At 43.3% G+C, this 17,497-nt stretch overlaps 1 protein-coding gene across 1 annotated transcript in view; it reads left to right on the forward strand.

Moving 5' to 3' along the window:
* Window positions 1-16,185, forward strand: part of RPS6KA2 (ribosomal protein S6 kinase A2) — a 165,705-nt gene extending 149,520 nt beyond the window's left edge. The window contains exons 16-21 of the mRNA XM_021392310.1: window positions 796-954; window positions 2,103-2,264; window positions 6,707-6,783; window positions 9,221-9,338; window positions 10,626-10,763; window positions 11,153-16,185. Of these exons, the coding sequence (XP_021247985.1) occupies window positions 796-954; window positions 2,103-2,264; window positions 6,707-6,783; window positions 9,221-9,338; window positions 10,626-10,763; window positions 11,153-11,278 (780 nt within the window). The 3' untranslated portion in view covers window positions 11,279-16,185. The remainder of the gene's footprint in view (window positions 1-795; window positions 955-2,102; window positions 2,265-6,706; window positions 6,784-9,220; window positions 9,339-10,625; window positions 10,764-11,152) is intronic.

Consider the following 17,497-nt stretch of genomic DNA (forward strand, 5'->3'; position numbering starts at 1 on the left):
GAAAAGACCTACAAGATCATCCAGTCCAACCATCCACCTACCACCAGTAACCCCACTAAACCATGTCTCTCAACACTAAATCTAAATGTTTCTTGAAAACCTCCAGGGACGGTGACTCAGCCACCTCCCTGGGCAGCCCATTCCAGCGCCTGACCACTCTTTCAGAAAAGTAGTACTTCCAAATGTCCAGCCTAAATCTCCCCTGGCTCAACTGGAGGCCATTCCCCCTCATCCTGTCACTAGTTATAAGAGAGAAGAGGCTGACCCCCAGCTCACTACAAGCTCCCTTCAGGTAGTTATAGAGAGCGATGAGGTCTCCCCTGAGCCTCCTCTTCTCCAGGCTGAACAATCCCAGCTCCCTCAGCTGCTCCTCATAAGGCCTGTGCTCCAGACCCCTCACCAGCTTCGTTGCCCTCCTCTGAACACGCTCCAGGGCCTCAATGTCTTTCTTGCAGTGAGGGTCCCAAAACTGGACACAGTACTCAAGGTGCAGCCTCACCAGGGCTGGGTACAGAGGGAGAATGACTTCCCTACTCCTACTGGCAACACTATTTCTGATACAAGCCAGGATGCCATTGGCCTTCTTGGCCACCTGGGCACACTGCTGGCTCATGCTCAGCCGAGCGTCAACAAACACCCCCAGATCCGTTTCCTCTACAGTCTTCCAGCCACTCTGCCCCAAGCCTGTAGTATTGCCTAGGGTTGTTGCGGCCAAAGTGCAGGACCCGGCACTTAGGCTGGGTTGAGTAGTGAAGGTAGAGTCCAAAATATATATTTATTATGTTACTCTTACAGGTCTATGATGATGGGAAATATGTGTACCTGGTGATGGAGCTGATGCGGGGAGGAGAGCTCCTGGACCGCATTCTTCAGCAGAAGTGTTTCTCAGAACGAGAGGCCAGCGCTGTGCTGTGCACCATCACCAGGACTGTGGACTACCTGCACTCCCAGGGTGTAAGCAGTACTTTGCTTGGTTCTCTGCAGCTACCTCTGTAAATTCCAACATTTTGAAAAAGCAAATGGTTGTGATTATCCTTCTCCAAAATATAAACATATTTTTTTCCCCAAAAAAACGGAGTGCAATGAAGTTATGTTTCATTCTTTTTCCACATTTAGAATTGCATTTGAATTGCAAAATAGGGCTGTAGCCTTTTTAGCCATTTTGCATATGAACTGCAGTATGCCAAAGCAGTATTTTCATTCCTAAATCATACTGATTTTCAAGTATCTTTTCTGAGATAGTAATTGTTCACTGTTTATTCTTTTCTGTTTATCGGAGTAATTATTGCAGTATCTTTTATCAGATTTTCCAATAGGACATCTGAGTCAGGTAGAAATCTACCTGAGATAGGTAGAAAATAAATGCTCAGCTTTCAAACTGAAGTGACATTTTGAGCAGCTGATGAGAAAGTTTCCTGACATGCTGTTGAAGAGCTGACTTTTAAAATCCAAGCTTTCTTTCCTTTTCCGCTTTTCAAGGACAAACAGTTTGGATAATTAGTCAAATATTTGATTTTTTTCCTTTCATGATTAAAAGCGAGCATATTTTGTGCTTGGACCTGTATGTTTTCATGTTAGTTTTCCAGTTGTATAATCAGTGAAGGCTGTTTTCCCATCACAGAAATGCAGTACCTGTTGTAAAATACGCAGCACTTGGGTGCCTACAGAGATTTTTGTGAAAAATAACCCCACTCTGCAGGTGTGAACCACTTCTGTGACACAAGAGGACCCTTACAGACTTTACTCCAATGACAGAATTTCATTGTGGCCTTTCAGCTGAATATTTTAGGGCTATCTGGGAGTCCTTGACACCAATGTGTTTGTACAGTAGCCCCCTTTGGCTGCCCTCAAGAAGGTTGTCCCCCCTTAAAACAGCTGGCTCCATCATATTTCAGCAGAGGTTGCAGAACATGTTCTTTTTTTATTTTTACAGATTTAATTTTTTTTCCTTTATTTACCTGAGGTTTTTATACAGCTTTTCTCCAAAACTGAAACAGCTTGGGTGCAACCTCTTGACTTACCTCAAACAACAAACCAGACATGGCAGCCAATCCTATATGCTCCTCCTCTCCTCACTCGTTATTCACTGCTTTCTCGTTAAGGTGGTGCACCGAGATTTGAAGCCAAGTAATATCCTCTATATGGATGAGTCAGGAAACCCAGACTCCATCAGGATCTGTGACTTCGGCTTTGCCAAGCAACTGAGAGCAGAGAACGGGCTGCTCATGACTCCCTGCTACACCGCCAACTTTGTCGCCCCTGAGGTAGGATCGCATTTCAAAGCCGTGACTAACACACATGACACAGAAAAAAGTCCTCAGTCCCTCTGACCCTTTTCTCACTGCCTTTCAAAGAGGAGCAGGGCAGAAACTCGGCTACAAGCATTTTCACAGCTTTTATTACTATAAAAGTTTCCTATTGCTGTCTGTCTTTTCGGGGAAGTTGTTTTTTCTCCTGGCAGAGAAAAACTGAACTGAATAAGGCTTAGAAGGGAAGTCTTAATATCAGGAGTAAGACCCAAAAGAAATACCCATGGATGAAATCCTTGCAACGCTGAAGTTGGTAGGAGCTTTGCATTGATTTAATTGAAACACTGAAACAACCGTTCTCCTGATCTTTTCAAGTACTGATCTCACTGTTATGGGGAATGTAGGGACTAATAGTAAAGATAGGAAAATTGTACAAATCTTGAAACCCCTCTCTCCCAGGCCTCCCTATCTGCCCTTACTGTCATTTTGGAAACAAAGAGTGAATTTCTTTGTGGCTTCAAGTGTCTGGGCTTCTTTTGCCATTTCTCTTACCTTACTCTGCAGAGCTGCTCATGGAGAAACAGACTGTTCAATGTGAGTAATAGCCCAGAACTGACCTGCCCTTTTCTGCTGAATTGCAATACCTTGAGGTTCCCGTCACTACCAGAGCTAACAACACCTGTGTGAGGGAGGAGAGGGCTGCTTTCCCACTTTTACAGATGTGAAAACAGAGACAAGCCTAACAAGCCCCACGTCCAGAGAGTGGTGGTTCTGCATTGCCAGTGGGTGCTGCTCCTCTCTCTTCTTCTTCCCCATAACTGTCCTCCACTCAATGCTCATCTATGTGTATGCAATAGAGAAGTGAAAAATGGGATGATCTTCCTGTACGTGGTCCTTCCATGATGCCAGAAGATACAAGGATCACAGCCTTCCAGAATCAGAAAGAGAATTTGTTAAATTGAGACTATTGCCAGGGGCAGTATAAATTCAAAGCAGATTTTTTTTTTCAGTAAGAAAACCTTCCACTGCCAAGACAGATTGGGTTGTTGTTTTATCACTGTTTGGATGGTTTTTCATTTTAGATACTGGAATGAGCTATATGAAATTTATCAAAATAAGTGATGAAAGATCTGTGGCACCCACAGATGTTTAATTTCCAAACCAAAAACTAATTGCGTTTGCAAGATTTGGAGCACTGAGATTTTCTCCAAGAAATGATGTGATTAAAATAGGTGTAGGTGTTTTTCCTGATGAGCAATGCTGTTTCAACTTAGCCTCTTCTGGTTTGAACTGAAAGCAGAACTCACACTCCCATGAGCAAGACAAGTCCAACTAAAGCAGGAAATGTCTGAGATTAATTGAAATGTTACTGGAACTGGCAGAGAGCTTACATAGAGCCCTCAGTGCTTTTACGTTTTACCTGTGATATAATGCTGCCCTCCAGCCTGGACCTGACCTCTGCGTGTTCTCAGCCCCACTGCGGCATCTGCAATATGCTTATGACACTGAACAAGAAGGCAGAAAGTCAGGCGGAATGATGACACAAAAGGATAGTGGCAGAGGGCTGATGACATGTTTGCATACTTGGATCTTGCTTTATTGTGGAAACATTTAATTTGTAGTTCAGATAAGAATACTGCAAAAGTTGAAAGCTCTCAGAAAGAAAGAGGCACTCTGCCACCTAGCGCAAACAATGTCATTTGCAGAGTGAACAGCAAATGAACAGACTACTGAGCCCCTACAGCGCAATGGAGCCCTTGCATAAAGCAAAAGGACTTCATTCTGCAGATTTCCTCCAAAATCCCTGCAGAACATTTTGTTTTTCATTGGAAATGATAATATTATTATCTTCCATGCCCATACATGTCCCTGCTTGTGTTACAGCTGAGAAAAGTCTGTATTTATAACACTATTCATCCAATAAATAAAAATTTATAGAAATAGGAGGGATTTAGAGAAGTATCTGAGCCATTATCAGAACCGAACGAACCTAGCTGAAGCTTGTTTCTTGGCACCACAATGCCTTGCCATGTGTGGAGCTAAGAACTAGCTCATGAATGTATTTCAGATCCCACCAAATTCTCTAGGTGACCTAGACCCTAAATTCTTCAGCAATCCACTAGAGGATCATAGAATGGCTTGAGTTGGAGGGGACCTTAAAGATCTGGCTCCAACCCTCTGCCGTGGGCAGGTCTGCCACCCCCCAGATCAGGCTGCCCAGGGCCCCTAACCCTAATTGGGGCATCCACAAACCCTCTGGGCAACCTGTTCTGGTGCCTCACCACTCTGAGTAAAAAATTTCTTTCTAACTTCTAACCTAAATCTCCCCTTTTAGTTTAAAGCCATTCCCCCTTGTCCTGTCACTATCAGACTGCGTAAAATGTTGATCCCCCTGCTGCTTATAAGCTCCCTTCAAGTACTGGAAGGCTGCAATGAGTTCTCCCCAGAGCCTTCTCTTAGGGCAGGAGCCACCTTAGTGGGCAGAAGCTCACTGCATCATTTGCAAAGCTCTTTCACTAAGCTTAGATTTCTTGCTTTCACTTAGATTTGTTTCTAGGGCACAAGTTATTGTTCAATAATCCTCCCCCCAAAGCCCCATTTTGGCCAAAATTTCCAGTACTTGCTCCTGCCAGTTTCATGTTCATCCTTTAACAACAGTTGCAAAAGCTTGCTGGAGACATTTCAGAAAAGCAGTGTCACTAGTAACTCTCACTGTCTGCTATTGTTATCCATGAGGTGATGCTGCTGCTGATGAGAAGTATCTGCCACCAAAGCTTTCCTAGGAAATGGAACAGAGTGAATGTCCCTGTTGTCTTGCAGAGTTGTTGCAAATTGAATGATAGCATGCAGCAACACCTGCCCATCATTTTGGGGTTGTGTGAACAGTTGCTTAATAGCCTGCTCCTCTATGTTTCATCGCTACCCCATTTTTCTGTCATTTGTATTTGACTCTATTGTCCTTTGTTATTTGAGGAAGACAGTGATGGTAATGAAAATGTAACTGCTTAAGAAGCAACAAGAATGCCTACACTAAAGGATAAATGTTGGGTATTCAGTCTCACATATGAAGCAAGAAGCAAGTGAGCTTGACAAATAGCAAAGATTGTTTTTTCCATAAATACTAACATAGTAGAGGAGCAATGAATGCAAGAACTAAGGCAATAGGAACAATTAAAACAGCCAGAGAATACACAAGATGCACAGGAGAGAAAGGCAGAAGCAAGATTTTTACCAGTTTTGTCAACAGGAGAAAGTGCATTTTTTCTCCATATTTTTTTGAGGTGGCAAATGTTCTCCCAGCAGCATACCTGCAGATGGCTGTTTACCACTCATCATTTGTAAAATCTGTCACGGCAACATTTTCTGAAACTGCTTTTTTCTGGCAATACTTGGTCTTTTCTGTGATAAACTTCAAATTGCTGAGATCACTACTGGATAATAACCAGGTCAGAGAAAGACTTGTTGAATTTGTACATTCCTTTTTCAACTGTTTTGCAAAAAAAACATAATGCATCTGATCCACCAGAAGGGGATTAAACTCTTCTTGTGTGTCAGAACTGAAGTTAAGTAAACAGAATGGTAGTTTGCTTTTCTGAATGAGTGGAAGATCTGAAAGTGGCTCATGAGTCTTTCTGAGCCAAAGAGAAACACAGCTCTTCCCCTGATCGCTGCAGTGCTCGTCAGTCATTGACTTTGCTTCCACTTGGACCTGCAGTGACTCAAACATACGTTTCTTCTGGTATGCTTTTGCATAGATTAAATCCAAATTACATCCTTGCTGGTCTAACTGTCCACCCTATACTAATACTGAACATTCTCAGATCTTTGCTGAGTACTATGACGTTTGCTTTCCCTATATGGAAAAGTTTTCACACATTAGTTATTAAGCCCCATCTAAATGTTGCCACTTTTCATAAACCAAAAGTAAGATAAGAATAAGCCTTGTAGCTTTCTTTGCAGTTGTAATGCATCTGTACGAGTATGACATAAAATATGAGTTAATGAACATACAGTTGCTGTATCAGATCCAAACAAAACTCAGACGTGCTCACCACTGTCAGTCAGCCCTATGCTTGTTTCATCCACAGTGGACTTGGTGACCTCTCTGATAGGAGGACACATTTAAGAGTATTAAGAGCTTTCTTCAAGAAATGTTTAAAACATTGAAATAAGGAGAGAATAAGCTTTGATGTTGAATGCCAACAAACCACCTCCAGCTTGGTCCCTGCAAAGATGGGCCTGTACACCGACCCACCAACCCTGGCCTGAGACCCACTGTACCCCATACCACTACCAACAGCTGGCTCCTGAGCAGTCACCTCTTCAAGCCAGGTGTGAGGGCAAGCCCTGGAAATGTTGCCAGATACAACATCTGATCAGTGCTTTTTGCAACCCAGAAGCAAAAATTCAGGAATCCGATTAATCTGTATTTTTTCACCCATCTTTTCATCACACAGGTCCTTAAGCGCCAAGGTTATGACGCAGCCTGTGACATCTGGAGCTTGGGGATCCTGTTGTACACCATGCTGGCAGGGTAAGATGAGAGGTTTTCCTCCAGTGGGTATATTTCAGCAGTGATTAGGTCAGAAAGGAGTCTAAGATAGAGACAGCAAATTGTCTGGCCTATTCTGGGAGATGTGCTTGGTTCAAAGAGGCGAGAAAACAGACGCCAAGACCTAGAATTAGAACCAGTTTTTCCAAAATATATAAATATCCTTGGCGCTTTACAAGCTGCTTGGGCTTTTAATAGCCTGGGCCCATAAATGTTCACTGAGCCCTAGAGTTCTAAAAGGTTCACTGACCACTTAAGTAGCATGAAAGTGTTACACTGGGAGAGCAATGTTGGAGTGTACGCCAGATCATGGCCACCTTACCCATGAGAGGAGATTTATTTGTTCTTTTCAGCTTGGTTCTTCTTCTATGATTGTTGTTATTGAGGTATCTGAGTGATTTAAGAGGCTAAGAAAACAAACAAACAAGCATAGTTTTCAGATGCTATTTGAAAAATATGCTGCAAAAAGACAAAGTAAACAGACCAGCAAGAACAGCAACAGGCAGCAGGAGCTTCTTGGGGGATATTTGGATTAAAAATACTACCAATGGAATGGCTAAATATTGATGAAAAAAGACTGAGAGGAAGAGTGAAATAAGCAGAGTGGGATAAGAATAAGGTGTGCTGGAGTGCATGGGAAACAGCGTGTTCAAATCCAGTTCAGATTTATCAGGCCCCTGAACTTCATTTCTCTTCCTGGCTACAGGATATGATCTGTGCATATTTATCCTAGCTCGGTGCAGCTTGAAACTTTGCAGTGATCACTCAGTCTACTAAACGATCATTCAGCTGTGACAAGAAACTTGTATTCCTAAGTTCATGCAGAAAACAAACAGATCCTGCCATTATGTTATTTGTGTCACTTGTCTTGTAGACTACAGAAGAGGTGCCAAGAGTTCCTGCCCTGTTTTGTTCCTGAGTACACGTGTGCTCAACATTAGCTGAGAAATACTGGGCCATTCTGGAGCAGCCTCCAGTCTGGTCTGATCCCCAAAAAGAAAGAAAGTTTGTATTGGCTAATGACATGGATTTGCACTGATGCACAACCAGAATCAGTAAATAAAATCAACACATAACCCACAGTCCCAGTATTTAGCTGAATATAATATTGTGGTTTAACCCAGCCCAGCAACAACCAAAACACTGGTGTGCTATTAACGCTGTCTCAGCCAAAAACAGGACAACACATTCAAAATGTTTTGTTTTAAAACGTGACGCTTCAAAAATAATAATAATAATAATAATATCCAAATGTATTTGAATCTGAAATACAAATTACACAGTTGAGGTGTCACCACTGTGTTGTGGATGCTCTTGTTCTTCCTTACCAGAGGAAAGCAGTAGGAGCTGACTATTATTTGCACCCGTGATGTTATTCTCCTCCCAGCGTCGCTATGAGCAGAGAGTGCTCGGACACCAAGGGCTGGAGCACAGGTCTGGGATCCTGTTAATGCCAAGAACGGCAGACTTTGGAGCTTCATCCCGTCCTGAACTCTCAGTGCATCCCTTTGACAGCCACAGAATGGAACAACAGCCTGTGTCTTTCTGGGCTGAACTTCTGTGAGATCTGAAATGTTGGTGGAAATGAGAAAATACAGCGTGAGAAATTGAATGTGCTTTTACAAAACAGGGGGATAGGAAGCTGTGGCCAAATCCCAGCATCTGTTTAATGGGAGAAGAACAAAACTGGCAGGTTTCCAGGAGAGCAAAGACAGATGGAAGGGAAGGTATACAAATCCCAGATACCCCTTCTTCTAAACCTAGACAGCTGTTCAAGATTGTAAAATTTGGCCTGGTATATTTTAGCCAGTTGCAAAATCTGATCACTTGTCACTCTGTGAAGAGATAAATATCTGGGCCCTGTACACGTGGCACTGATTTTGTAAAGCTGAGTACGTGTTACTACTGATTTCTGAGTGGCTCGATCGGGAAGTTTTTAGTTCACCTATTGCACAAAATTTGTTTTGTCCAGCAAACATGCATGTTATGATTAACAAGGGACTGAGGAATAGATTACAAAGATTTTTTTTTCTCTTTTGTGTCAGAAATGAATTTTTCTCCTTTGTTTTTTTTACCTTTTATTCCCATTATGAAGGTTTCCCTAACAAGAATAAAACTGAGTCACAATGAATACAGCAAAAGTGAAAGCCTGTGTAATTTAAAAAAAAAATATATTGTATTCAAAGAACTGAGAACATAATAGAAATTATATATGAAAAAAATGCAAGATATCAGTCTTCTCCTCTGCAAAGCAATTTAATATGAGGAAACACTGCACTGCATATTTTGAGTGAAAACGAAGCAACCATGTCTGCGGTTCATTCTGGAAGAAAATTCCCATTGAAATCTCTGGTATTTATCACTAGATCCTAGAAATCAAATATTTGCAGATTCACATTTTTCCTTTCACTTTTAATAGGTTCACTCCTTTTGCAAATGGGCCGGATGACACTCCAGAGGAGATTCTGGCCAGGATTGGCAGTGGCAAATACGCACTTACAGGAGGAAACTGGGATTCAGTATCGGATACTGCGAAGGTCAGTGGATGCTTCCTGAGATTTTTTCTTATCCTTTTACATGGGCTGGCAGTCTGCAGTTGTAACAAACTTAGAGAGGGTCAGAAGGGTTATTTCTCGGTGCTCTGTGAAATAAGAGCTTGCTTGTTCATGTTCATACCGCTCTGCATGAAATAGCATTTGGAATTTTAGAAGTTATTTTAATTAAACTAAGGCATAACATAGCACCCTCAATTATGAATACTCTCAAATTAGCACACAGCTCTTGTGTTGTGCAACTGAACTTTTAAGAGAAGCACAGGGAAGTCAGTGCCACAAATTCATGGTCTATATGTAAATCACCTTTTTGATCCTCAAAGCTAAGCTTGAGAGGGCAGTTTATTAACTGCATTTTAAACTTTTTTACTGTCTGCAGCTGAGGCCACACATCTATCACAAAGCCTGGAAACCCCAGGAGCTGGAATTCAAACTGGTGCTGAGACTTTTGGGCATGAATCTGTGCACTAGTCTGTGGGACAGAATCATAGAATCATAGAATTGCTCAGGTTGGAAAGGACCTTCAAGATCATCAAGTCCAACCGCAACCTAACCATACTACCCTAACTCTAAACAACCCACTGCTAAATCATGTCCCTGAGCACCACATCTAAACGGTTTTTAAACACATTCAGGGATGGTGACTCAACCACCTCCAGGGGAGCCTGTTCCAGTGCTAAACAACCCTTCCTATAAAGAGGTTTTTCCTGATATCCAACGTAAACCTCCCCTGGTGAAACTTGAGGTCATTTCCCCTTGCCCTGTCAGCTGTAACCAGTGAGAAGAGACCCAGGTGGATGGGCAGGAAAGCTGTCGAGCTTCCAGTTGTCTGGCATTAAATAGAAATTTTGACAAGGTTTACGTATTCCTCCAGGAGATTTCAGTTTTACCAACTGGCAGCATCCAGTAGAAAAATAATGATATATTCAATCGCAAAATTGCAGTTGATCCTAGTAACTTATTTGCCTCCAAACAGCATTGTCTCTAGGCAGAGTTTATCACCTCTGTGTAGTCACCATGATTATTAACACTCAGTAAGCTGAATACCTGTCACATTATCTTTTGATTGGATTATCAATTGAGAATTGAATGTTACACCTGAACATTTTAAAGATCAGACTTTTTACTTAAAAACATAAAGCATTTCTAAAATGCAGCCCCCTCTCCTTTAGGCAGGCTGATGATGACACTGCCACTGAGAAGATCTCAGTAAATCCTGTACTGCTATTAATTACTTTTTTCCTTTTACTGTTTTCTTCCTTTTAAACCTAGGATATTGTGTCTAAGATGCTTCACGTAGACCCTCATCAGCGTCTCACGGCAGTTCAAGTGTTGAGACATCCATGGATAGTGAACAGGGAGTATCTGTCTCAAAATCAACTCAGCAGACAGGATGTTCACCTGGTGAAGGTATGTCCTACACCCCTGAATATCCCTTTCTTGAAGAAAGAGCTGAGATTTTTGTAAGTATTCTGGAAAGAGAGAGAGGAATTGGGAAAATAGTTTGCCACAGGGGCCAAATTTAATATGGCACTGTACTAACAGTAAAGCTTTTTGACTCATCATCTGCTTGATATTGTTAACTTTCTGCTGCGTTACGATGAACTGGTGGGGCTCTGTGTACATACTGCTGCCCACTGCTTTGAATCAGACACCGCATCTATCAGCCAGCCAGCAGACGTTTGTTATCATTTCATGGAAACTGGGTCTGCACCTAGGGGATTGGATTGGGAAAGGGAGGGAAGAAGCATCAAAGAAATGAATTTTAGCTCAACATTTTTTCTTTTTCTATTGTACAGGGCGCCATGGCAGCCACTTACTTTGCTTTAAACCGAACACCTCAGGCACCAAGGCTGGAGCCTGTATTGTCCTCCAATCTGGCTCAGCGGAGGGGCATGAAAAGACTTACCTCAACCAGATTGTAGCAGTACCCCCACAAGGCCTCTTTGGAAACCCACAGTTTATTATTTGAGAGATTGGTCTTTACTTGGTTAGCAGAACTTTTTTGGACAACTTGCAGATGAAATCACCAGAACTAGCAGAAGTCTAGCATAAGGCAAAGTCTGCCTTTTCTCCATCATTTCTTTTACATTCCAGCCAGGATCCCGAGTTTAACAACTTCACAAAGATGTGCCAATTTTGCCGGTAGCTCTGTTTCCTTACTGAGATAAAGCCAAATAAAGTAGATATGCTCCATCCTTCCCTCCCTAGGAGAGTCCTTAAGATGTTCTGCAGGAGCATAGCTTTCATTTTGTTTCTCAAGGAAAGCACTTTTTGTAATGAAGATGCAGTCGGGTTTGGATGTTCTCAGTGGTTCCCACAAGTGTCACGATGAAGTGCTCAGCTCATCGCCTACTGATCTCCACTTACCCCAGGAGGACTGAAGGCTGCAGAGACACGTGGATTATACCTTACTTGAAATAAGTGCTATACAGCATGAAGGAGAGCAAGCTGTCTGTGGTGGAAACACCTTCTGATTTCAAGAAATCTTTTGCACTTTGCCCCTGCCCTCTCTGGAACAACGTCATCAGCACTCAAGGAGGAACGCATGCCGTGAGCTTGACTTTGGTGGAGGTCTGGTGCTCCGAGAGCAGGAAGTCTCTGAGAAACATAGTCCTCCAAGGGGACTATTGGGTCTCATGGGACTGTGGGGAAGCATTCATATAAAGTAGTGGAGTAGGAGCCTATGGGTGAGACGCGACAAAGGTGTCTGGTCTCAGCTCACAAGGAAGCCAGCTGCCTCCAGCCACAGGCAAGGCCACTGCCACCACTGCTCCCTGTGGGGAGTGCCTGTTTCTGAAGGGTCCAGCCAACTCTGTTGCAAGCTTTAATAATAATAAATCAGGAGAAACAGGAGGATGCTGTGCTTTTATATTTATATAAATATATTTACATGTATATTTATATATATATAAAAAAAAAAATCTGTACCCTAACACCTGGATTTTTCAGGTTCAGGGAGATAAAACTTGGTTGAGAAGGTCTCAGCAAAGCGGACCTTTTTTTCTCATTCCCTGAGCTATTTTTTGTAATTGTTTTTCTTACCCATCGTGGCATATGGTGGTCATGAGCCACCCAGGATTCTTCTTTGTAACGCATTTGTTTTGTTTTCTGAGTGAATTTTGTCACCTCAGATGCTTTGTGGGAGCAGCTAATGTGCTGTATTGGATTTTTGTCTATTCTGAAGGGGGAGGAAAAAAAAAAAGAAAAACGTGAACATGGAGCTTTGTGTGCTAGAGGTGGCAGTTGTCTGGCTGGGTAGTGGTACACTGTGGTGCCATCTGAAATTACCATGTCATGGCATCAGTGTCCAGGGGGACGAGGAGTTGCATTTGCTATAGCAATATGCTTCCTAAAACTATCTGAGTTCCAGTGTTAACTGAACTTTGTTTGTTTGCATTAGTCTATTTTTAAATTTAAATTTATTCTTAATTATTTAAACCAATATTTAATGTCCAAGTTTATGTGCTGTGCACACAGGAATGCTGCAAAGCAGCTCTTCTTGAAGGCCTTCTCTTTTCTAGAATAAACAATGCTGTGAAACTTCACACAGATGACAAATTGGCTTGAATTGCTGTGTGGGAACATGCACAGGTGTGGCTATGTTTATTTACAAAGCAGCAGAGAATAATATGCTTAATTCTCTACTCTGGCTAAGCTGTGCTCAATGTCAGCTTTTTGCTGCTTTTCTTTTCATTAGAAGTTAATTAAGTCTCACACATTTCTGCTGTCAGAGTGCTGAGAGATGTCCTGGCTGCTGCAGAGATGCTCTGGCCAAGTCCCTGGATGTGACTTCTGTCCACAGGAAGGCAAGGTGGCATGGGGATGCTGAGGGCATCTGGAGGGAGAGCTGGATTTTCTTGTGTCCCAATTGATTTAAATTGTTTCAATGAATTGTCTTTTTAATGTATCATCGTATATGGGCAGAAAGAGTGCTGTAAATACTAGGTACAGTTTTTGTCTCCACTAGAAATTTCCTGGTTATCTTTCATTGGTTCAGTTTGGTTTCTCTTCACAGTCCTTGGAAACAGTCTGATCCCTTCTTGACGTACTTGATCTTAATTTTTTGAGCTTTTTTTTTCCATCTGAATATTACTGTAGGCCAAGCTTACAGGATGCTGCTCTTCCAGGAGTTTAATAGTTTGAATCTCTTCCTGGTTGAGCTCTTTCTAGCCCACCAGCCATCACCCTATTAACCATACAAGGTTGGGGCCATGTACAGAATGCTACATGTTGATGCTCAATGATTATTTTCATTTATTAGCCCATAAATTACAAATAAGGGTATTTGATTATCAAGATTTTGTTGCCAGTGTGTCCAGATGTATGTTTGTGTGTGTATATGTAAATACTTCCACAGAAACATGCAGTCCCAGCTTCTCCAAGTGAGGATGTCAGCACAGTCAGTGTTTGACGCGATGCTGAGGAGCTGCGTCTGTGACATTCTTAGCAATCTGACACTGAAATCAGGAGTGGTTGCCCTAGGGGTGGACAGGCACGTGCCTGGTGAGCAGCTGTGCCCAGGGGAAAAGTTGTGTGGGGTCTGCTCCTCCACCCCAGCTGTGCAGCCCCCTACACCCCTCCACAGATTGCATACACACAGGCTTGCCACCAGCGATGCTCTCCTGAGGGTGTTCTGGCCTGTTTCAGTCAGTGAACCCAGTTCATCCACTTACACAGTCAGTCTGGCTGATGCAGTCACTTGTACTGAAACACAGCATATGTTTAGCTCCTAAAAGCCTAACAATCTCTTTGAATTAGCAAAAGAACATCTTGCAGGTTATTAGTCCGCACCATGACCTCGTGCCTTAGGCTGTTACGAATAACATAGTTCAATTTCTGAACCATCCAAGTGAGCAAAGCAATGGCAGTCCAAGGCATGCTCAAGCGCCTCCATTACACACAATCCGAGCTGTCCTTCAGCAAGGCAGAGCAGGCTGCCCAGAGGCAGAGGGCATCTCCTGAGTGCCACAAGGGCTTGTTATGCTGCTGCTCCACAGCTTCAGCCAGCATGTGCCAGTGCTGATGCTAAAACAGGGAGCCATTCACTTTCTCTTTACCTTAGCTGCTAGTCCCTGATCCAGGTCACTGCAAGGCAAAGCAAGTGCTTGGCATCCGGGCAGGAGGTTTGGGATGGCAAAGAGGCACCAGCTCTGCTGTGATGTGCACTGGCATGGGACAGTTGGGCCCTTCACTGAACTGGGTGCAAGCAGTGGGCTTTGTAGACAAGCATCTTACCCACACCAGGTTATGCATGCAGAGGTGGGAGATAAATCCTGGCTTTGAGAAGTGTGCCACAAGATCATGTAAAATGCCAGAAACCAGAAGGTGCGTGCTTTCAGATGATGTGCCATGGGGAAATGGTGCTGACTGGGTGTATTTTTACCACTGTAGAGATTATAAAGAAGAAATCCTGAGGTTTCTGGTGAAATCATCAGTTTTCACAGAGGAAATCTCTGATTTTGTAGGGTGATCCCTGGCAGGAGGAAGGCAGATGAACATGGAAGGCAATGCAGATTATTGTAGCAGAAAAGGAGGTATCTAAGCTTCCACACAAAAATGATTTTCATTCAGGACTGCTGAAGCTGTATCTAAGGAAGTTTGAACCAAAATATGCCAAAGCAAACAATAAGAAGCAAAATCCCCTTGGAGAACATCTGTGGACTGCTCCTTTAAGCAAGAGCCAAGGGAGATCCAGGTGTCTGCATCCTAAAAGACACACAGCTGGGCCAGCTTAAATATCCTTTAGGTTAAAATAAAAAGGCTTAAAGTAATGCTAATAAGATGTTTTTGTACAGTTTGTAACAAAGCAAAATGTGCAAGCCCATTTCCATCTGTCCATTTGAAGCATGCATCCAAAACTCATAGAACTGTGTGCTCCCTGCCATGGCCCCACCACAGCTGCCGACGGCAGGCACAAGGAAGGTTCTGAAAGTAAAAACTTGAGTAATGTTACTCAGAAAGTGAAGATAATAAATGTGTACATAACTGAAATTCTCAGCATTTAGGTGAGCAGTGGCTAGAAGCCTGTGCAGAGCAAGAATGTTACAGAACAAGTAAAGTCCCATTAGTTCCCAGAGCCAAATCTTAGCCACAAGCTATCTGTGAGATTGGGAAGGCTAGACCTTGCATTCCTACATGTACGTGAGTGACAATGTGTGCAGGACAGACAGCTAACTGAGCATCTGGCCGTGCACGCAAATGCTGGCTGGCTCAGGTAAATGTTCTGCAGCCTGAAGGTCAGAATGTAAGAGCGGGGCATTCTGCATCACCCTGTGCTGTGTTAACCTGGGCAGTACCAGGGGAATCTGGCAAAACACGGACCATGATTTAGCACTTTGTTTACAGGCTCCACGTTCATGTTTACAATGATTTCTGAGGCTCGTGCTTTTTACGTTTCCTGTACGAGAAAGGCAGCTGGTGTACAGATATTTATTATGTTTACCAGCATTTCCGAGCAGATTTTTTTTATAGTACATGGTTTTATGAAGTGTAATATTTTTATAGCAGATTGACGATCTTCGGACTTTCTATATTGTTACACACGACTGTTTGCAAACAAGCTCTTTGCTCCCCTTTTTCTGTGCACTGTGTCCGGTGTTGCTGCTGCTATGCTGCTGGCCTCAGCTGCTGCTCCCACGTGTTGTGAAGCCACACGAACAGACTGCAAAAAGCTGGGAGCAGGTGGGAGGGTGGGTGGTGTGCTGGGTCTGGCTGGAGGGCTGGGGGCTGAGCTGAAGCAGGGCGAGGGCTGGCTGCGGGGAGAAGCCTCAGTGCTCACCTGTCTGTACTCTGTCGTTTCGGCTTGGCATGCCTATCCTTTCGTTCCTTTATTAAGAAATAATAATAATAAAAAAAAAGAGAGAGAGAGAGAGAAAAAGGGATCCCGCTTGGTTTTGCATGATGCCTTTCCAGTCCCCAAGCACTGGCCATGCTTGAATGCCAGGTGTGGTGATGGTAAAGGCACACCTTTACCTTTCCAAGTCAGACCTGGAGGTGTTACCTCTGCACAACCTGAAAATTCAAGCTGGGAAGCAACAAGTAATCCTGTAACCCCCCATCAGCAGACAGTTCACCCACCAGGCATATTTGGGGTTTCACTGCCAGACAAATGTGAGCATTCACACAAGCTGCCTGGCGTGGAGTTCCTCTCAGAGACCACCTGTGGCATGGTTCTTCCAAGAACCACTGGCAAGCAGCCTGTGTAGCCTCTTCTTGCTGAGCTTACCAGTGACTGCAAAGCCAAGCCAGCCTCTTCTCCTAGGAGGAACTGGGTCTGTCTCCCTGGCATTACCACCATTACAATGCCTTTCCCCTCCGTGATATCCATCACCCCAAAGCATCACATAAGTGGTGAATCTAGCTCAGGAACTGCATTTGGTACCAGACATGGAAAAACTACATGCAATCCAGGTCCAAGCAAGCATAACCAAGCAAACTTGCACTTCAAATACATGGCACAACATTTCTGCTGTGCCCATGGGTAGCCTCATGCCTCTGTTCTCCTGTCATCTTCCTCCTACTTCTGTCACTTCTTTTCTCCACCTCTAACAGAAGCAACCTTTCTGCTCCTTTACTCCTCATAGTCCTTCATCACTAGGACATCTGTATGTCTCCATTATCTTCCTCATGCCCCTGTGCCTTCCACAAATCATTCCTGCTTTCCTTTACCAAGCTTTTCCCCTGAGAGCTCCATACTGTGGCTTGCAGAGCTTCTGCAGGGAGGCAGGGCAATGACTGCTGCACTTCATAGGCCTTGCTGTAAAAAAAAAAAAGGCTTTTCTGGAGAATCCTTACCATATGCAAGAACATCCAAACAGGAAGACTGAAAGAAAAAAAAAGTATTCCTCTCTCCTCCTTCTCTCCTTCTAATTCCCCCTTTAACATATTCATAGTTAGGAGTAACCCAAGCTCAACCAGTGTTTGACACACACAGCTGTGTGGAGGACATGGTTATAAGCCATTCCTATTTCAGTAGCATCTCATTCACAGGCAGCACAACTGCAGGCTGAGAGCATCAGATACTAAGAACAGTAAATAGCGGGTAGTAACAATAAAAGTTAACATCTGAAAACCACAAGCACAGATTTTGCACTAAAAGCTATGGAGCAGAACTGAAGACAAGAATTTTTGCCTATGACCAG

The sequence above is a fragment of the Numida meleagris genome, chromosome 3 (genome assembly GCF_002078875.1).
Source record: "Numida meleagris isolate 19003 breed g44 Domestic line chromosome 3, NumMel1.0, whole genome shotgun sequence".
Taxonomy (NCBI): Eukaryota; Metazoa; Chordata; class Aves; order Galliformes; family Numididae; genus Numida; species Numida meleagris.